The sequence below is a fragment of the Microcebus murinus genome, chromosome 12 (genome assembly GCF_040939455.1).
Source record: "Microcebus murinus isolate Inina chromosome 12, M.murinus_Inina_mat1.0, whole genome shotgun sequence".
NCBI lineage: Eukaryota > Metazoa > Chordata > Mammalia > Primates > Cheirogaleidae > Microcebus > Microcebus murinus.
Genome location: NC_134115.1, coordinates 29,755,342 through 29,777,637, shown reverse-complemented (window position 1 = coordinate 29,777,637; position 22,296 = coordinate 29,755,342). Strand labels below are relative to the sequence as shown.

At 35.0% G+C, this 22,296-nt stretch overlaps 1 protein-coding gene across 2 annotated transcripts in view; it reads left to right on the top strand.

The window, feature by feature from the left end:
* Window positions 1-612: 612 nt before the first annotated feature.
* The window catches only part of LOC105856589 (zinc-regulated GTPase metalloprotein activator 1C), a 44,204-nt gene continuing 22,520 nt past the window's right edge, over window positions 613-22,296 (top strand). Inside the window, exons 1-7 of one of the 2 annotated variants that reach the window (XM_076008649.1) lie at window positions 613-695; window positions 3,351-3,419; window positions 8,507-8,593; window positions 10,349-10,445; window positions 11,575-11,666; window positions 19,341-19,400; window positions 20,610-20,647. In XM_076008649.1, coding sequence (XP_075864764.1) covers window positions 3,416-3,419; window positions 8,507-8,593; window positions 10,349-10,445; window positions 11,575-11,666; window positions 19,341-19,400; window positions 20,610-20,647 — 378 coding nt within the window. In that variant the 5' untranslated portion in view covers window positions 613-695; window positions 3,351-3,415. Of the gene's footprint in view, window positions 696-3,350; window positions 3,420-5,008; window positions 5,269-8,506; window positions 8,594-10,348; window positions 10,446-11,574; window positions 11,667-19,340; window positions 19,401-20,609; window positions 20,648-22,296 lie in introns of those variants that run through there. The other variant, XM_020289298.2, reaches the window with a different exon arrangement.

Here is a 22,296-nt window from a genome sequence, read left to right as displayed (position 1 = left end):
AAAACTTCAGACTAATTAACAGAGTTTAATTAAGCAAAGAACAATTTGTGAATGGGGAAGCCCCCAGAATCAGACTAGGTTCAGAGTCACTCCAGGGTTGCCCCATGGTCAGATAAAATCTTTATGGCAGAAAAAGGAAAGTGAGGTACAGAAAAAGCTGGGTTGGTTACAGCTGGGTGTTTGCTTTATTTGCACCTGGTTTGAACAGTTGGCTGCCTGTGGTTGACTGAAGGTTTGGCTGCTGTGATTGGCTGAGAGTTGCTACCTGTTGCAAGAGTAGGTTCCTGTCTGTTTACACATCAATTTGGGTTGCAGTTCATTATGTATGGAGAAACCTTTAGGCTGAACTTTAAAATATGTAAGGAGGCAGCTTTAGGCCTAACTTAATTTAACACTTCTCCCTTTTGGTCAACCTCTTAGTTCTTAAGAGGTTAAATAAAATTGCTAAAACTTTAGGCATTGACATCACTCTGTCACCATTGTCAATGGACTTATTTGGTTTCTAAACTTATTGGGAAATAGCAGAACAGTGGGTTTTGTAAGGTGGGAACAAGGAAACAGAACAATAGAAAAAAAATTGATCAGTTACCATCAAGTTACCTCAGCTTATTTTTTTGTAAGGTTGAGAGCAGAGAGGACTTCCTTGTTATGCTGGAATCTCCTGTTTTCGAGAGAAGAAGAAGAAAAAAAAGCTGGTCTGTTTTGGGATCTACTCTGTTTCCTTAAAGTTTTAGTTTGATTATGTGGCATTTAGCATGAGTGACTCCATTTTTATTTGGTCTGCTGGGGCCTAGAGTAGGAGCTCAGTCCAAAACAATAGCCTCCTAGAGTTTTATTTAACATATGCATTCAAATCTCAAACTTTGTAGAAATTTGTTTTCTCTCTTCTTGTGTAAGTACGTATACAATGTCCTCAAATTTGCCTTTTGGCTTTGCAAAGCCTAAAATATTTACTATGTGGTTTTACAGAAAAAGTTTGCTGATCTCTGGTTTAGAAGAGCATGGAAATTAGTGTCAGGCAGAGCTGTACTGAGCTCCAGGGCTGCCATTTACTGATTGTATGTCCTTGAGTAAGATATTTATCTTTTCTAAGCCTCAGTTTCCTCATCTATAAAATGAGAATGCAAATAATATTTACCTTGAAGCGTTAAATGAGATAATACATTTAAGGTGCTTAACGCAATGCCTATTGGATGGTAAGGACTCAACATATTACTATTATTATTGTTGTTTTGCCATAAAATAAATGGGGTTAAATAAAATTGTTAAACTAAATGAGGATGAAATTTTAAGTGACATTAGAAACTATAATAGATTCTACCATATCATACTTAGGAAATTTTTTTTTTTTTTTTTTTTGAGACAGAGTCTCGCTTTGTTGTCCAGGCTAGAGTGAGTGCCGTGGCGTCAGCCTAGCTCACAGCAACCTCAAACTCCTGGGCTCGAGCGATCCTTCTGCCTCAGCCTCCCGAGTAGCTGGGACTACAGGCATGAGCCACCATGCCCGGCTAATTTTTTTTTTTTTATATATATATGTCAGTTGGCCAATTAATTTCTTTCTATTTATAGTAGAGACGGGGTCTCGCTCTTGCTCAGGCTGGTTTTGAACTCCTGACCTTGAGCAATCCGCCCGCCTCGGCCTCCCAAGAGCTAGGATTACAGGCGTGAGCCACCGCGCCCGGCCAGGAAATTTTTTACTTATTTAAAAAAGCATTTTTAATTTAACGACAATGGTAAAAGTTCATTCAGGATAGATAAAATTGGTAAATCCTGTTATGATAGAAGTTTTAAAAAAGTCATACCAAGCTATTCTGGGAGAGCTGAGATTACAGATCATATATCTGAGTAAATCAAAACCCTCTCCTCAGATGATGCTTGCTAAATTCTTTCCAGTTAATAGAGTCAGAAAAGAAAATGCCAGAACTCTACAGAATCCATGGATAAGGTATTTTGCTGAACAGGAATATGGGAACAGACTAAAAAGGAAAAATTTTATCAAGCTGTAATCTTTATATTCATGCCTAAGGTCAGGACCTGAAACTGCTGAAGACAGGGCACACTGGCACCCCCACATTTTGATGCCCAGATCAGCCTTTAATTTTTTTTAAACAATAGCAGCTTTATTAGATGAGATTCATATATGACACAATTCACTAATATAATGTGTACAATTCAATGGCTTTTAGTATATTCACGGAGTTGTGCTATTATCACCATAACCAATTTTAGAACATTTTCATCACCCCCAAAGAAACACTGTACCCATTAGCAGTCTTTCCTCAACGTATAGCTCCTGGCAACTACTAATTTACTTTATATCTCTATAGATTTGTCAATTCTGGATATTTTATATAAATTAAATCATATAAGATGTGGTCTTTTGTGAATGGCTTTTTCCACTTAGCATGTTTTTGAGATTAATTTTGTAGCAGCCATCAATACTTCATTCTGTTTATTGCCAAATAATTTTCCACTGTATGGATATATTATACCTTATTTATCTGTTCCTCACAGTTATTTGTCTGTCAGTTAGACATTTAGGTGCATTCAACTTTTTTTGTTTTTGAGACAGAGTTTCGCTTTGTTGCCCAGGCTAGAGTGAGTGCCATGGTGTCAGCCTAGCTCACAGCAACCTCAATCTCCTGGGCTCAAGCAATCCTGCTGCCTCAGCCTCCCGAGTAGCTGGGACTACAGTCATGTGCCACCATGCCCGGCTAATTTTTTCTGTATATATTAGTTGGCCAATTGATTTCTTTGTATTTATAGTAGAGACGGGGTCTCGCTCTTGCTCAGGCTGGTTTCAAACTCCTGACCTCGGCCTCCCAGAGTGCTAGGATTACAGACATGAGACACCGCGCCCGGCCTGCATTCAACTTATGACAGATATTAAAACTCCTTTTGCTCTGAGGCTCCATACTGTTACAGCAATGCTTGTTGGCTACCTTGACTGAGCTGGCCTCATAGGGCACAGGTTGTTCTTCGTGAGAGATGAGAGATTTTAGTATAACTTTCAGCCAGAGCCATGTAAGGGAATGTACAAGAATTTATTTGAAAGATACGTAAAAGAAGGTGGTCAGGACTATAATAGCCTCTGTTCAGGCAGTCATGTAGTGCTGAAGGGTCACCCAGTAAATAGTGAGATGCCTGTGGGTACAATATTACTTCCTTTAGGTTGCCAAAAAACCCCCAATATTACATAGCATTTCTGAAACCAAAAGGTTGTGAATCATTGTGTTAAGGGCTTAATGCCATCTACTTCGGGCTGTCCATCACAACTTCTCTCCTCTGGCAGTATAAAGTGAACTCAACCACCAGGCTCCAGGTATTTATTTGTCTTATTTCTTCCTTAGCTAGTCCATGACTACATTGTCAGAGCTGGCAAAGCATTCAACTCCTGATTTCTGAGGCTGAGCATATGTGTGAGTATAATGATAAGTTCATTTGTACTCCTGAAACCCTCTCTCTTAAATATGTTCTGCAGTAGTGTGACAGTTATACCAAAGAATAGTTTCAAGATATATATACACATCAGTAGAAGTGGTGAAATACACGCAGTATATTTTATGGGGAATTTCAGGGAAGGAAGGAAGAAATCAACCATTTATTTGACATTAGGATAGTAATAAAAAATACGGCTTTTGCATCAGTTAGATTTTATGACTTAACTTGGCCAAAAATTTAACCTCTCTGTGCCTCATGTTTAAAAAGGAGGTAATAGCAAGCAGTTCATAGGGTTGTTCTAAGAATTGAATATGGCCCAAACACATGAGGAGATGCTTGATCTTGTAACCAAGGAAATGCAAATAAAGACCACAATGAAGTATTAATTTGTACTCAAGTGATTAGCAAAAGCTAAAAAATGTCTGATAATATTAACATATACATCAATTAGATCTCTTATACATTGTTGGGAAAATGTATGAATTTGGATTTGAAAAAATAATTGTGCATTTTTTTGTAAAGTGTAATATAAGACCCAGCAATTCTACTCTTACATAGACACCCAAGGAAAGCTGAGCACACATACACCAGGAAAAATGTTCATAGCAGCCTTGTTCATAAGAGCAAAACCTGAAAACCACTTCCAGGAAATGGATAAATAAATTGCTGTAGAGCCACACAATAGACTGTAATGCAGTAGTGGTGCTGAAAAATACTGAAAGCCCCAGGAGATTGTATATTGTATGGTACTCTTTTGATGAAGTTCAAAAACAAGCAAAATTAAACAACACATTGTGTAAGTATATATAGTATATGTGATAAAACTAAAAAGAAAAGAAGGAATAATCAGCAATCCTGAAATAATTCATGATTGCAGTTATTATGCTGTGGGACAGGCTATGGGTTGGAATAGGGGAGGAGCTCATAGATATGTAACTTATTAGTAATCTTCTTGTTTTAGGAATGAGGTCAAAGGAGTTCACTATACATTTATATAAATAGGAAGGAAGGCTTTCCATTGGTTATGGATGAAAGAGTGTCATGAAACAACGAATATGATTAATGAACTCAGGTTACCTGAGGTCCAAATAAACAATGAGAAAGAAAAGTAAAAAAGGTAATGCATGAACAGTGCAATAATTTGGATATACGTATATAGTACGTAATTATAAAAAAAGAAAAGAATTTCACCAATTGTCTTTCGGATAGAATAATTACAATGAATGTTGTAGTGTAAGAACCTTCCATTCTTTCCCCTATGAATTAAAAATAGTTTTAAAATGAGACTAAAAAACGTCAAGTTGGCAAAGTCTATGCCCTGTTGGGACTGGTTAGGTCAGGCTATCTGCTGCAGGTTCCAGTCAGCCTGGCCTCATCCCTGCCCACAGCCAGCAGCTATTAAGACTGCAAGCCCCAGACGGGACAGGCACCTTCTTCAGGGTGGGGCTGGAGAACACGCCCCGGAGGCGTGCCCAGCTCCCCTGGGGGAGTGGCCAAGGGGCAAGGCGGTCCTCAGCCGGTGTTCATGTTACCAGGCTTGATTAGGAGGAGCTACCGTCGCAGTATAATGACGTCAGGTCCTGGCCAAGAGTGGCGTGTTATGCGTGCGCCGCTGTGGTTTGGTGTTTGGGTCCCAGCTCTAGACTCGCGGCAGACTTGTGCTGTAGGCCGGGATGTTACAGGCTGTTGGAGCTGTGGATGAGGAAGAGGAGCATGCGGAGGAGGACTGTCCTGAATTGGTTCCCATTGAGACGAAGCAAAGAGAGGAGGAAGAAAAGTCTGGGTTCGGCGCCAAGATCCCAGTCACAATTATCACAGGGTATTTAGGTAACTAACCATCCCGGTCAGAAAATGCCGTGAACTCTGGTGTCCTGGGATTTGGGGGCTGCCAGTGCCTCTTCTCCTTAGACACCGGGGCCTCCTGGCCGAAAGCAAATGTCTTTGAGGCAGGGGCTTGGGTCAGTTGCTCCTTGTATGGCTTGTTTCTCATTTCGGGGTTTTAACGATGGCCCAGACCCTTCTGCTTTAGATTCACATTTCTCAAGTGAGATTGAAAGTTAGCCTTTGAAGCCCGGACTCGCCCCCTAGTTGTCCAGGTGACTTCTAACAAGTTATCTCACCTTTCTGAAGCTTTTGTACCTCGCCTGAAAATGGAAAAAATACCATTCACCTGTCTGAGCTTTTTTTCTCATCTGCGAAATGGGGCAGGAAACACCTACCTTATTAAGTCTATTGCCACTGAAGCATGTCCTGTCTGTAAATACCTGGCACATGGGCCATTCCTTGGAAGATTCCGCTTCCAGCTATTAGTGGGAAGTATTCCCCGCCCTAAACATTTTTTTTTTTAAGTCTTTTTGCAAACCACTGTAGGATAAAGAGTAAGAATACAGTCTTTGCCCTTCAAGACTGTCTCTCAAACTAAGGACGTTTGGGAGTGTCCAGGGATACTTAAAACCACGGGTTTGTGAACACGGTATAATTTCCTGAAGGACAGTTTATGCTACTAAACACCAGAGATTCTTCATTGGAAAAGTTTGAGAAATACTTTTAAACCTTACAGTTAAATAGAAGGGTTCAAATAAATACATGCCTATAATAAAAGTGTGGAAAAAGTTAAGAAATGTAAATAAATAATGCTACTTCAGGGAAAAAGTGTTATTCCTAGGTGTTGCTACTAGAGACAAATACAAACTTGGGATACCTGAGAGCCTTTTTAAATAAAAAGAATTAAATCACTGGTGTGTTTTTTTATTTTTGGCTTGTAGACTGTAAAATTTATTCCTACTTTTTACTCAGGACTTAATTTTATAAAGGAATGGATTTTTGATGTTTCCTCATTGTTGTTCAAGGGCTGCTCTACTGAGAAGTTGAGCAAATTCCTTGTCCAAAACAGAATACGTCAGACTTGCCCCTTTGGCCATCTTCATTTTGCTCACTGGTAGGTCAGTAAAGCATTGGAGATAATGGCCTGGAGCTCAGGAGTGAGAACTAATGCCACCAACCTTCTTGTTGCAGATCTAGGGGATAGTTTTACTCCTTATCCTTGAATAATTTCTTTTTGAAATACTTTTGTTTGCTTCTATTACATTTTATTCTGATTTTTCCACCACCTACTTGTCTGGCTTCTTTTTAAGGTCCCTCCCCACCCCATCCCATCTTTAACTTCATACCCATATAGTTTCTATTTTTATGTCCTACAGATATCTCAAACTTAACATGTCAAAAAACTTCGTATGTTACAATCCCCTGAAATCATTCTGTTCCTGTGATCCCAATCACCTGGAATGCTCTTAAAAGCCTCCTAACTAGTCTTGAGTCTTGCTGCCCCTCAGTATGTTCTCTTTATGTTATCCCTAATGATCTTTGTAAATGTCAGTTTGATTGTGTTATATCCTTCAGTGGCTTTCATTTGGGTTACAGTTCAAATTCCTTAACATGAATTACAAGGACCTATATGTTCTAGCTCTTGCCAACCTCTCCAGCCTGCCAAACTGTGGCCCAACAACATTGAACTAATTTTACTTCTTGAGCATGCCAACTACTTTAGTCCTTGGAATATGTGCTTTTCTTCTTACTGTTACTCTTCTGGCTAGATGTCCTCTTAGGTTCTCCATAGCATTTTGTACATCTATTGAATGTATTATCCTGTGACACAATTGCGTCCTTATTCATCTGAATTCCCCTCCATCCCCCCTTCCTTTAATATTTTTAAGCTCCATGAGGGCAGAGACTGTCTTTTCACTTTTTACCAAGGGCCAGCATAAATCTTGGTCATAAGTAGATACTTTTGAATGAATGAACTATGTCTTAAAGTTTTTCTTCATAATATGGTTAATTATTAAGCAATAGTAAGTCCTCTGTTGGAAGGTTTCTTATATCCCACCCCTTCCTTTCAATTTTCACTGTCATTGCCCTGTGAAACACTCATGTTCAGGACCACTATCTCATGCTTGGACTGGTTTTAAGAACTTCCTCATTGCCCTCTCTCCTTAAAGTCTGTCCCTTCCATTCTATACTTCACATTTATGTTGAGCTTCCTAAAGCACTATAAGCATCATCTAAACCATCATTCCAAACTTTCATCTCTTCAAAAGCTTTTAAGGAAATCTGACCTAAAAATGTTGATGACAGTAATACCCTAATACTCAGCAAATCCATCCTAGTTAGTTATACTCTAGAAAACTTAATGTATTTCAGAAGACATGTATAAGCTATGTGGAAAAGGTTTTAGCAGCACTGTTTGTAATAGCAAAACACCAGAGACAACCCAAACGTCTACCAACAGAAAAAGATAAATAAGTGATATATTCATACAGTTGAACTTCACTTCTATACTGTTAGGTTTTTCTCTTTCTTTCCCCACTCTGCTTTGGTGTGTAATGTTTCCTTCTACTTGAGAGGAACATATTAGGTTTAATATGCCACCTACTGGATAAAGTTAGTATAGCTTTATGAATACCTGCTGAATATTCCATGCATGCTAATGTGTCCCAATTCCCCATTTCATAAAATCACTTTTACATAGATTCTTTTAAGCATATTAAAAGCCATATATTCAGTCTGAATTTGTGTCTGGTTAATATTGTGTGTTGAAATAGAAGGTGTGTAAAATTTTACACAAAGGTGTGTAAAATTTAGGAAAGTAAACCATATATTCTTGGTCCAGAAACATTGTCATGTAAAGTAGGATGTAAATATTTTATATTTTATAAACATCATGAATACTTAATTCCTTGGATGCCATTACTTCAATAATTCCTTGTTTAATAGAAGATTTAGATGCCCTTATGTTATTGTATTGAATGAAGGAGGCATATTATTTTGTGTATATTGAAAAACTGTGATTCGACTTATAGTAGTATTTGTAAATATTTCTCAAGTTTTATGTCTACATAAAACATTTTGAAATAGTTTTCAAAGGGTGCTTTATTTTCCCTTAGAAGCTTTTATACCATTTTTAATATATGAAAAATAGCATGCAAATTCTTCAAAACATTAGGACTCTATATTTTTTTGTGCCTTTAAAATTAGTCTTTGAATTATGTAAAACAAATGTATTTTGTAGGTGCTGGGAAGACAACACTTCTAAACTATATTTTGACAGAACAACATAGCAAAAGAATAGCAGTCATTTTAAATGAATTTGGGGAAGGTAAGTAAAGTTCAATAAATTGCATGTTGCAAAAATTTATAGGAGACTTTATTCCACATTTACACATGTTATTTACAAATGAAATTATAAGGTATTTTGTTGTGAACACATTGGCGTGGATAGCTTTGGAAAAATTATAGATTAATTTCTATGAAGCTTTAGATGGATTGGGATACTGAAACTGGATAGTTTCTTTAAAATTTTATATAACTGTGAAATTCATACTGAAAATTAGATTTTTATATGAAATAAATGAATCCAGAAGTAAAAATCTAAACACATGAAACAAAGTTTTTTTTTCCCCAGGAATTAGAAAGGTACTTTTGTACTGACTATATTGTTTATTGCAACTCCTGAAAGATGTTTGAAAATGGTTCAGTTGTTATAAGTTCACCTTGTTGAATGTTTATTATCTGCAAAGCAGTTAAAATTAAAGATTTTAAATATAAGTTAGACATATTGTCTCCATTTTCAAGTACCTTAAATTATCTGTGAAAATATATGTGCTGCTTAATTTTTTGTCTTAAATATTAAACTGGAAAAAAAAATCTATGCAGCAATAGACACAATACTTTGATTACTTTATAGTAGTTTTCTTCACAAGTATGAATTGTAATAAAGGCTCACTTTTAGCCAAAAACATAATTTCTGTTGGACTCTTTCTTAACATGTATGATTTTTTCACTTGTAAACAGGTAAAAGAGCTAGGTTTTATGAACAGGATAGGAAGCCTATTAAACTTCATTTCTGGTTTCAATTAACTAAAGAGAAAACTGCTTTTAAACAAAAATCTTAAGATTTCTAATAATAGTCTTTTTCCCCCTAGCTTCTTATTACCTAATCTATTATACATGAATTACATTTATTATTTCTTACTAGCTTTCTTCATTTTTTGGGATCATTTTCACAGTGTTGTCCTTCATAGCATTCTTAATATTTTCCTTAATGTTTCATTAATGCATAGCCTGAATTCTGTAGCAACCCCTTTAAAAGCTCTTTATCATCACCTAACTGAAATATGAACAAAAAAATTTTTTTAATGAAAAACTTTTTTTTTTCTTTTTTTTTGCGATTTGCTTTACTAGACACTTAGAACTCTTCCCTGGCTTTGGTATATTTATTTATTGGAGGAAAAGTAAAACATTTAAAATCATTCTTATAACAAGCATCTCAAATGTACTTTATTCTTTCTTAATTAAGCATTGCTAGGAAACTTATGCGTATTTGACTAAAAGCTTAATTTTTAAATGAATACTTAGTACCCTGACAAAAAACTTTTTCAAAAGGAACTAGGGTTTTTACTCGTACTGGGAATACTGAGCAGTCTGTCTAATAGAAACCAATAATTTAGGGGAATAATGAAGGAGAAAAAACCCAGGTAACAGCAGTATCTTAAGTTGAAAGGCATACAAAAACCAGTATATAAAACATTCTAGTTTATCTAGAAAGTTTACCATGGACAAGAAAAAAATGCCTTTAAGAAAACTACTTTGTTAAGAAATGGGAGTGGACAAGTAACAGGCCTAAAGAGGAAGTAGATTTGTTTATTAATTTTGAATTTACTTTTTTAGGGGCTTAAGTCCTCCTAAAAGCTAAAATTATCTAGAGTGCTGTTTGAGGTTGCATGAATAGAATGAAATTATAAAATGTAGTTTCTGCTATGCTATCTACTCTTGTTACTGAGTATCCTCATCTTTGTTTTTTTGGTTGGCTGGTGAACATAATCTAAAGAGTGTTGCTTGTTAATTATTCTAGGAAGTGCAGTGGAGAAATCCTTAGCTGTCAGCCAAGGTGGAGAGCTCTATGAAGAGTGGCTGGAACTTGGAAACGGTTGCCTCTGCTGTTCAGTAAAGTGAGGACTGTATTTACTATGTGCTTTTGGTTTACTAGAAATGTTTATCAATTATATTTCCAGCTTTGATTTTCTTGTGCAATTTAACTAAATTTATACAATTTGTTTGTTGTATTTTCAAATAAAAAATAAATGTATTAGGATGCATTTTCTTAAAGTGTTTCTTGCTTATTTTTTTCTATCTGCTCTAATGCTCTGGTCCTTTTATTGAGATTTTTATGGTCTTTGATGTCAGGGTTTAATTAATATTCTCTGTAGTGCATGAAAATCTTATTTCATATGTAAAAATGATTATTCAGAATTTAATAAGTCATAGACCTTATTTCTAAGTATTCAGGTTTCTAAAAAAAATAAATGACTATCAAAAAAAGAGAAAACCTTATGCTGTGTTCCACTAGTTGTAGTTAAGTTTCCAAGGACAATGCCTATTTTGTTTGCTAATCTACCAAATGCCTAAAAGAATACCTGACACGTAGTAGCAAATCAAATATTTGTTGAATGAATCGTGAAAATTAATACTTGTATTGATTTTGTGGATTCTAAGGAATGAAATTTCTTCTACATAATTTACTACCTTAGGTGTTTGAATCAAATGTATTGGCAAGGATAAAATCATAACAGATTTTCTTGAACAACCAAAATGTAATCTATTAAGTATTTTCCTACACTTTTGATAATATAGGAAAAAGGAGAAATTCAAACCTTATACCCTATTCAGAATAAAATGAAATGGTATTTAATGGGAGTGTCCTTTTGGCTATTATATTAAACTACTGTAGGTAATAAATTTTATTATTATTTTGGACGTTGATTTTTTTCTTTCATAAAGCTATAAAAATAACAGCTACTGACTGACTTCAGTCAGATAAAGTTTCCTCTGCTTTTAATAATTAAAGTAGTAGTACATATATAATTTCTTTTTACCTATCAGGGTATATGCATCTCTCTCTTATTTTCTCATTGACAAATATAGAACAGACATTATGTTAGAAACTTAGGAGTGTGTTAAATGTTCACATGCCTAAAGATATTTTTGTCTCAGCTTATTGAATATGTTTTAAAATGTTTATAATGAATGCTTAAAAGTATTTAGATGATCAGCTGTATATTATGCTTTGATATTCTCTAGGGACAATGGCCTTAGAGCTATTGAGAATTTGATGCAGAAGAAGGGGAAATTTGATTACATACTGTTAGAGACCACTGGATTAGCAGATCCTGGTAAGAAATGACATTATTAATAACTAGAATATAGTTCTTTGACATTTTAAATAGATGTATTACAGGAATATATAAAATGAATATTAAGGCATTAGAGTTATTAATTTTTTTTGGTTCTAAAGAGGGAAAGTACCGGGTTGTCATTTTCTTTGGCAGATATATGATGAACAGAATACTTCTTGGTACTTTTAAGCTGTTAGTAGAATTTGAAGTTTTTATTGATTGATTTAGGGTTATTGATAGGAACAAAAGTTGTTAAAAATATGGAAATTGAGGAAAAATGGAGACTTTCTAAGTACAATCATTGCTTGGTATCCATGAGAGATTAGTCCCAGGATCCCCAAGGATACCATACTCCATGGATGCTCAAGTCCCTTATACAAAATGGTGCAATATTAATATTTGCATATAACCTACTCACATCCTCTTGTATTTAAATCATCTCCAGATTACTTATAATACCTAATACAATAATAGTTGTTAGACTATATTGTTTAGGAAATAATAAGAAAAAAGTCTGTACATGATCAATACAGCTGCAGCCATCCTTTTTTTTTTCCTGAATATTTTTGATCAGGGTGGAATCCATGGATGTGGAACCCATAGATATGGAGTGAGGACTATATATGTGATTGGTTATACTATATATAGATTTTGGTGTTACATATTAAATTATTTGACTCTGGTAAGAGAAAAAAATATATTGTATGCCTTTATTTAAAGTAGCAAATATCAGTTTCTTTCATCATAGCCAATTTTGCCACTTTCCAGAGGAAAACTCTTGTATTTTGAGTTTAATAAAACACAATTCAGCATTCAGAGGAAGAAAGGAAAGTTAATGAGCTCAGAGAAAACTTTCATACAAATTGTAGTTATAAAAAATGGTTAATGTTTCTTTCTTCTAACTTTGTTTAATATAATGATTTTATTGTTTGGGTAGAGGTGGCATATTCATTTTAAAAAATTAAGCCATACTGAAAAAGGTACAAAAAATAAAGTTAAAAAAAGATAATCTTGCTACCATAAAATATAAGTGGGTAAGTTTCATTCTAGGGATCTCTCCGTGCCTGTGCTAATTGAATAGTGATATCAGCCTCAGCTGGGAGCTTGTTAGAAATGCAAATTCTTGAGCGGGAACCCAGATATACTTAATCAGATTATCTAAGGGTGGGGGCCCAGCAAGATGTTTTAATAAGCCCTCCAGGTGATTCTTGTAAGGTGTAGTCCTACCTCAGAGAGATTGCAGGTTCAGTTCCAAGACCACCGCAATAAAGTGAATATTGCAATAGAGCAAGTCAAACTATTTTTTTTTTTGAGACAGAGTCTCACTCTGTTGCCCCAGCTAGAGTGCCGTGCTGTCAGCCTAGTTCACAGCAACCTCAAACTCCTGGGCTCAAGCGATCCTCCTGCCTCAGCCTCTCAAGTAGCTGGGACTATAGGCATGCGCCACCATGCCCAGCTAATTTTTTCTATATATTTTTAGTTGTCTAGCTAATTTCTTTCTATTTTTAGTAGAGATGGGGTCTCGCTCTTCCTCAGGCTGGTTTTGAACTCCTGACCTTGAGTGATCCACCTGCCTCGGTCTCCCAGAGTGCCAGGATTACAGACGTGAGCCACCGCGCCTGGCCAAGTCAAAAGTTTTTTGGTTTCCCAATGCATATAAAAGTTACGTTTCCACTATACTGTGGTCTATTAAGTATGTAATAGCATTATGTTTAAAGAAACAAAGTGCATACCTTAATTTAAAAATACTGTATTGCTAAAATGCTAACAATCATTTGAGCCTTCAGTGAGTTATAATCTTTTTGTGGGTAGAGAGTCTTGCCTTGATACTGATGGCTGCTGACTGATCAGGGTGGTGGTTGCTGGACTTTGCGGTGTCTGTGTCAATTTCTTAAGAAAACAATGAAGTTTACTGTGTTGATGGACTCTTCCTTTCATGAAAGATTTCTCTGTAGCATTTGATGCTGTTTGATAGCATTTTACCCACAGTGGAGCTTTTTTTAAAATTGGAGTCAATCTTCTCAAACTCTGCCACTGCTTTATCAACTAGATTTGTCATATTCTAAATCCTTTGTTGTCATTCATCAGTGTTCACAGCATCTTCCAAGGAATAGATTCCCCCTAAAGAAAACACTTTCTTTGCCTATCTATAAGAAGCAACTCCTCATCTGTTCAAGTTTTATCATGAGATTATAGCAATTGGTTCACATCTTCAGGCTCTGATCCTAATTCTAGTAGTTCTCTTACTATTTCTACCACATCTGGAGTTACTTCCTCCTCTGAAGTCTTTAATCCCTCAAAGTCATACATGAGGGTTGAAATCAACTTCTTCCAAACTCCTGTTCATGTTGATATTTTGACCTTCTCCCATGAATCACAGGTGTTTTTAATGGCATCTAGAATGGTGAATCCCAGTAGAGGAATCACTATTTATGGCAGCTGTAGCCTTACAAAATATATTTCTTAAATAAGACTTGAACATTGAAATTACTCTAAGCTTCAGAATGGATGTTGTGTTAGCAGACATGAAAACAACACTAATCTCCCTTGTACATCTCCATCAGAGCTCTTGGGTCACCAAGTGCATTGTCCGTGAATAGTAATATTTTGAAAGGAATCTTTTTTCCCAAACAGTAGGTCTCAATAGTGGTCTTAAAATATTCAGTAAACCATTCTGTCAGTAGATATGCTGTTGTTCCTTTTATGGAGCACAGACAGAGGAGATTTAGCATAATTCTTAAGTGCCCTAAGATTTGTGAAATGGTAAGTGAGCTTTGGCTTCAACTTGAAGTCATCAGTTGCATTTGCCCTTAATAGGAGAGTCAGCCTATTCTTTGAAGCTAGGCATTGACGCTCTTCCTTAGCTATGAAAGTCCTAGATGGCATCTTCTTCCAGTATAATGCTGTTTTGTCTCCATTGAAAATCTGTTGTTTAGTGTAGCTGCCTTCGTCAATTATCTTAGCAAGATCTTCTGGTTAACTTGCTGTAGCTTCTACATTTGCACTTCCTGTTTCACATTATACTTTTATGTTTTGGAGACAGCTTCTTTCCTTAAACGTCATAAACCAGACTCTGCTAGCTTCCAAATTTTCTTCTGCAGCTTCCTCACCTCTTTTCTACCTTCATAGAATTAAAGAGAATTAGGACCTTGCTCTGGATTAGGCTTTGGCTTAAGGGAATGTTGTGGCTTGTTTGATCATCTATCCAGACCACTAAAGCTGTCTTAGTCTGTTTTGTGTTGCTATAAAGGAATGCCTGAGGCTAGGTAATTTATGAAGGAGGGAGTTTACCTGGCTTATGGTTCTACATACTGTACAAGAAGCATGGTACCAGCATCTGCTTCTGGTAAGGGCTTCAGACTGTTACCACTCACGGCAAAATATGAAGGGACTTGCCATGTGCAGAAATCATATGGTGAAGTAGGATGCAAGAGAGAGAAGGAGGGAGGTGCCAGGCTTTTTTGTTAACAACTAGCTCTCTGGATGGAACAAACAGAGTAATTCACTCAACCCCCACCTCTTACCCATGACCCAAACACCTCCCATTAGATAGGACCTCTAACATTGAGGATCAAATTTCAACATGAGGCTTGGAGGGGTCATATATCCAAACCACAGCAATAATTGTCTCCATATCAGCAATAAGGCCATTTGCTTTCTTATCATTCATGTATTCATTGGAGTAGCACTTAATTTCCTTCAAGAACTTTTGTTTTGCATTCACAGCTTGGCTAACTTTTCCATGCAAGAAACCTAGATTTCTGCCTGTCTTAGCCTTCAACATGCCTTCCTCATTAAGCTTAATCATTTCTAGTTTTTTATTTAAAGTGAGAGACGTGCAATTCTTCCTTTCACTTGAACATTTAGAGGCCATTGTAGGATTATTAATTGGCCTAATTTTAATATTGTTGTGTTTCAGGGAATAGGGAGGCCAGAAGACAGGGTGAGAAATGGGAACAGGCAGTTGGTGGAGCAGTCAGAATGCACACATTTATAGATTAAGTTTGCCGTCTTATATTGGCACACTTCATGGCATCCTAAAACAATTATAATAGTAACATCAAAGATCACAGCAGATAAAATAATCAATGAACAAGTTTGAAATAATGTGAGAATTACCAAAATGTACAGAGACACAAAGTGAGCATATGGTGTTGGAAAAATGGTGCTGATAGAGTTGCTTAACACAGAGTTGCCACAAACCTTTAATTTATGAAAAATGCATTCTCTGCAAAGTGCAGTAAAGTGAAGTGCAATAAAACGAGGTATGCCTATACTTGTATAAGTTCGGGAAACCTCTTTGCACTTTTGAAAGCTGTCTAAATATACAGAAATAATTTTATAAAGATGGATTCACATTCTTTGTTCTATGTTTAATAATTATTAATTTAGTTTACTTGAATCTATCAGAAGAAAGAGAAAATGGTAAGTGAAGAAATTGCTGAATATCAGATAAATGCTTCTTTACTGCAAGAGATATGAATTAACAAAAAAGATTTCAAAGAACATAAAGTAGACAAGTTATTTTTAATTTTTAATTTTTGCTTTTTTTACCTTATTTTATCATCACCCTAATTATCCTTAGACAAGTTATTTTTTAAACTATGTTTCAATTTTTTGAGGAGTATCTATTGATTTCCTAGCATAAAATTAATGCTCTTACAATCTCCTGGTTTTGGTTCAGTGTATTCTTTGTTATGTCATCAAGGTTTCTAGGATTTACATTTTGTCATAATTTCTTTAGTTCTATATTTAAATGTTTTTAGTGCTCATTACCAGTGCTAGGGCTTCTCCATTCCTGAGTTAATCCATCTTTTGACTGACTGAATTTCATCATCAGGTAATCTATTCAAGTTATAGGTCCTGCATTATATGAATTCTTGCATACTTCATTCTTTATTGCTTGAGAATAGTTGCCTTTTGTTTCTATACTTGAAGGAGTACTTAGGTAGTATAAAATTTCTGAATCACAATTTTTTTCCCCTCAGAATTTTGCATTTGCTGCTCCATAATCTAGTGGTTTTTTGATTGGCTGTTTTTCCTTGTCCAGTGTTTTCTCCTTTTATCATATCAGGAAGACTTTGTGAATGTTCTAATCTCTTGAGAATTTTCTTCAGTTTCTTGGATTATGTCCCTTCCAGAATGGGTTCTTTGCCATTTGTATGCCCTATTCATTTCTTCAGTTTTTTTTTTCTTCCTGCCTTTTATCTTCCTTTGTGTTTTTCTCTGCTGTTGTACGTGTGCATGTATGTTGTTCTTGATCTGGCGGGCACAGAGCACTTCTATTTACATAGAATGGGAAGATGTGATATTGATGAAGAATTCTTTTTAATACCCTACTTATCTTACCCAAACTTGTTTTTCTCCTGAGCCCCAGTTTGAAAGCTGGGTATTGCTGTTGGCTGGGAAGGGGAAGCTATGGGAAGAGGGGTGACTAAGAGAGCCAGATGGGGCAATGTGTCTTTTAGGCTCTGCTCCCTTGAAACACGAAGTATTCTCCTCTTGAGTTTGCTCCAACTGCTTAAGAGTATGCATTCTATACCTCATGTGAGGTTATTATTGCACTTTAGACTTCTTGCTTCACTTTGATCTGAAGCCTTGGAAGTGACTCTGTCTCCCCAAAGGTGGAAATAGATACTTTTAGTCTTGACTTTTTTTATTGTCTTTTCTCTGCATTGTTTATTCTTCCTTCAGCTCTACTTCTTGACATTTGTTGAGGTGTTTCTGATAAGTATCAGGATTTTGTAAACTATTTCCCTACAAACCCATATTTCCTAACTCTAGCCTAACCTGAGGGTAGAGTTAGGAAAGACCATAGTCACATAGAGCTTTGTTTCTTATTTTGACTATCACTCTTCAAAATTTATGGCAGGTGGTTGTATGGCTGCTGCTGACACAATTTTGGCTTTTTTTTGTTTTTAAATATTTTATTTTTCATTTATTTTTCTTTTTTTTGTTTGTTTTATTAGGTTTTAAAGAAAAGAGAGTCTATAATCTAGCTCAGGGTTTGTCAATCTTGGCATAAATGACATTTGGGGTTGAGTAATTATTTGTTGCCGGGGTTGCCCTGTGCATTGTAGGATGTTTAACAGCATCCCTGGCTTCTACCCACTAGATGCTGGTAACATCCTCCTAGTTGAGACAATGAAAAATATCTTCAAACTTTGCCAAGTGTACCCTTGGGGAGAAATAGCACACTGATTTGAGACCACTGATTAACTTCATTCTACTCATCTTCACTCCACTTGTTAAGCACCTATATCCAAATTTGAAATAGTTCTTTCTTGTATAGTCTGGCAATTATTGTATCAAAGGTAAACTTCAGATTTAGAGTAAAAGCTTTAATACACTCTTACAGTTCAACTTAGTGGGTAAATGTTAATGGTAGACAAGCTATTTATCTGCATAGAAATCAATGAGTTTTTAAAAATTATAAAATGATTTATGTATGATGTTAGGTATTTTACTGAGTGAATAAATTAATAGTTTTTTTAGTGAATTATTGTTTGGAGTAATGATACGGTAGATTTACTTCCCTCCCCCTCATTAATTAAAATCATGTTTTTAGCCAAGAAAGTGAACAAAACTCATATTGGCAATTCAGTTGTTTCCCATTTAGGAGACTGACACTCTCCAGGTCTAAGCTAAATAATTGTCATGGTAAAGTAATTTCCTTGAAAAGGATGGACATTGATTCAGCTCCAGTTACTCACAAATCCTATTTCAGTCAAATTGGAAAACTATTAAGTTTTTGGGGAAAAATCAATAGGTATCAGGAAACCATTAGATCTTGTGGCCCTTGCTATATCTTGCATGAGTAATCACTGTAAACAGCTGACAGGTATTTTATTGTTGACACAGAATGATGCTTGGGGGACCACATCTTGTCAGGGTAGGTGGACAGCTTTCAACATTGGAATGAGTTCAGTTATCCTTGTTTTTCCCCATGCTCATTCTTTTAGACAGTCCTGTCACTAACTGGGCCTGTGATGCTTTGAAAAATCAAATACTTTACTTGCTGTCAGTTTTCTTTTTCTTGCGTTGTAGCATACTAATCAGGGTGTGTGGTTTGGTACTAAACCAGTTTCTGTCAAAAACAAGTTTTAATTTCTTATTTAGAAATAATTTTTCCTGAGACCCAAATTTTATACCAGTACTAAATAGTCTGAAGATTAATTAGTAATGGCATAGAGTGTATAATTTTACTACTTTTTCTTCTACAAAAATTATAACTAATTTTTTTTGATAAATGATTTCGGAATTATCTATGTTATGCTTTTCCTCTAAAGGGAGAATTCATCATTTGTGACCTGAGTGATTATCATGTTCAAGAGATGAGAAAATAAAAATAAGTTTGTGCATACAGTCATACTCTCAAAATTATTTGATAATATCTGCTGGTAAATTATTATGGCATTGGTAGAAACATGATGTTTTGTTCATACATGGTAAGAGTTGGTCCTTTTTTGAGGAAGTAGGGAGAAGGGTAGAAATGGGTATAAACAGTAAATGGTTCTATCACTATAATTCCCATAAGAAGATTGGAAACCCAGATTTAATTTATGTATGTGCTTACCTGCCAATTTCATTGGGACAGATTAAACTATGGATAGAATCATGTTTCTCAGTTTGAAGGAATGTTGTTATATGATGAAAATTATATATTTTCAGGTGCTGTGGCCTCTATCTTTTGGGTTGATGCTGAATTAGGGAGTGATATTTATCTTGATGGTAAGTAAAACAATTTTGTTTTTAAGTAAATTTTTATTATTACTTCATTCCTACTGTATTTTAATTCTTTGCATTGTTGTTTTCAAACTTGTTTAGTTTGGTGATGAAGTAAGTTTTTGTTCATATAGATTCAAAAGCCCCCAGACAGTGGTAGAACTGGATGTTGGGTCTTAATCACAACTCCCAATTTAGTGCTTCCACTGAAGTTTTCCCTTGAAAATGCTGTGTAAATTTCCTATATCCTCTGTTGTTTGATTTACCTGCTGAGGATAATGTTATCCAGGCAATGTGAGATTCATATGTCTGCTTTCATTTTCCCTTGAAGATAAGAATTAAGCACATCCTCCCTTTATTTACCCTAAAACTTTTGGGCAGTCTTATTTATAAATTTATAAACTATATGTCTTCATTTAAGACATATTAATATTGGGAACTTTCTTAATTGAGCAATGATGTTTCCTCTCTCTTTTCCTCCCTCCTCTCTCTTTCCCCTTTTTAAAACTAGTCTTTCATAGACTAAGGGGTGAAAGAATCATTGAAGCTGGGCCCCCTCGTTGGGCTCTAATATATGTGGCATGTAGCTGGTTGAATTGCTTAGGCATAATTAAACTGGTTCTGCTGTCATCCTTCGAAAAATTATTTAGCATATATTCAGAGATTGCTAAACTGATTGGAAGCTTAGGTATATATTGTATAAAGCATTTTTGTGAGTTAGGTTTGGTGAGAGACATTAGAAGATATCTTAAGATGTCTTATTTGTTAAGCAATAATTTAAATGTTAAGTTTTGATTTTGATTATGTGAAAATGAACTAGAAATAACCTGCTTGTGTAATTTATCACATTTTACCTTATTTTATGAAATTTATCTTGTATTTGGGATTGTAAGCTTTTTATTTTTTTTTGTAAGCTTTATAAATGCCAGGGAAATCTCATTTTCTTATTTAGTTTTTAAAATTTAATTTTTATCTTTAGTACTTTAAACAAACAGTACTAGGTACTAAGCACATATTTGAAATGAATTGACTTATTACTGGAGTTGAATTTAATTGCAGTGTTGGTAAGAGAAAAAAACAATACTTTGTTTTATTGAGTAGTCTTTGTGAACTGAGGTAGTAGATTAATTTTAATTTTTATTCTCAAATATGGTTGAACAATATTAATAAACATACTTTTTAAAAAAGGTGATTAAATTGTTTATTCCTTTGTAGGTATCATAACTGTTGTAGATTCAAAATATGGACTGAAAGTAAGTTAAAACATTGCTATGAGTTGCTGATTGTTTGTTAAAAGCTGGGAATATGAGGGTTCATTGTATCATATTTTCTATATTTAAGTGTGTTTGACATTTTCTTTAACAAAAGCCTTTTTCATCTATTATCCTGGACAATAGATGAAATTTTTGTTTTAATTATTATTTTGTGTTTTTAAATTAAATATTTCTTTTATAAATTACTCAGGTTTAATGTAGTGATAAAATTTGGAATTATATTTTGTAATAAGGATATAGGGTCAGGATAAAGTTTGAGTACCTGTAACTCCTCATTAGGATTCAGCCCCAGTATTGGTAAGTTTTTCTGTTTGTTAGAGGAAATTGAGCTTAATAAAGCATATGAGAACTATATATTAAATACATATTGAAAATAGGTTTTTAATAAATACCACTTTATTTTGAAGGATTTGTCAGGATTTGTAACAACATAGAATTAGTGAGGAGAAACCCTCCATTAAAAGGCATCCTGCCGTGAATGTTTTTGTTAACTTCTAAGGTCTTCAAATGCATTTAAATGGGGTTCAACTTATAAAATGCATTTAGTAAGATCTTTAAAAACATGCTGTTGCATAAAGTAAAATAGTGCTTCTCAACTTCCCAGGTAAAGTATCACTAAAGGCAACAGAGAATGAAAGTATCCTCTGCCTCACCTCCCACCACCGTCCCAGTCTGGGGATATGGATAGGGCCCAAAGTAATAATTTCTTAGAAGTTTAAATACAGTGTTTAAAAATTTGTGTCAGTTTTGCTTTCTAGCCCATAATATATCTAAACTTGTTAATTTTTGAAAGTTTTTCTTCCAAATCCTCAATGAAATTATGCAGCAGGGAGACATGTCAGGCTTGTCAAATAGCTGCCAGGACCCTTTTACTGGTCCTTCACTTCCCTCAGGGATAGAGTACCCTACTGAAAAGTTTGGAAAATAATTCCTCTTTTTAAGTTTAAAATCTAAATTTATGAATAGTATTAACAATGAAAGAAAGGTCTCACATATAGTATTATAATTTTACTCAGAAAAATTTGGATCGTTCTGAAATCATTTCTAGCAAAATGTTTATAGAGGTGGCAAAAAAACACCCCAAATTATTCATTTTGGATGTTTGTTATAGGTTTGTTTTAGTCTATCTCTATAAATTTATTACCAAATTTTATATACCTATGGGATAGATAGCTGCTAAGAATTTTATTTGTTTTTATTTGTTTGATAGATTTAAAGTGTCATGCCAAAAGTCAAACTCTTTATGTGTTTTATGATTATAGGAATAATGTTATATATATAGTTGGGTATGGAGAGAAGTTAAATGGGATCTATTATCAGCATTATAGGGGCCAAAAAAACAAAGCAACATTCTGAATAATGCAAACACAGTAAACGTTTAACCTCCTGCCACCTTGATAAAACCTCTTAAATTATTAAATCAATATACCTACACAAAACTGACATACTGTCAGGATAATGGAAACTTTAGATTTTCTAAGTCGGATGCCAAATAAATAACTTTGCCTTTATATAAAGAATTTGCCAACTTGTCCAATTCCTCTGGTTGCAAAGCTTGACCTCAGTAGCTGCTTGTGATTCAGAGAATTCTGAGGCAGTACAAGTAATGACACTTGGATAATGGGCAG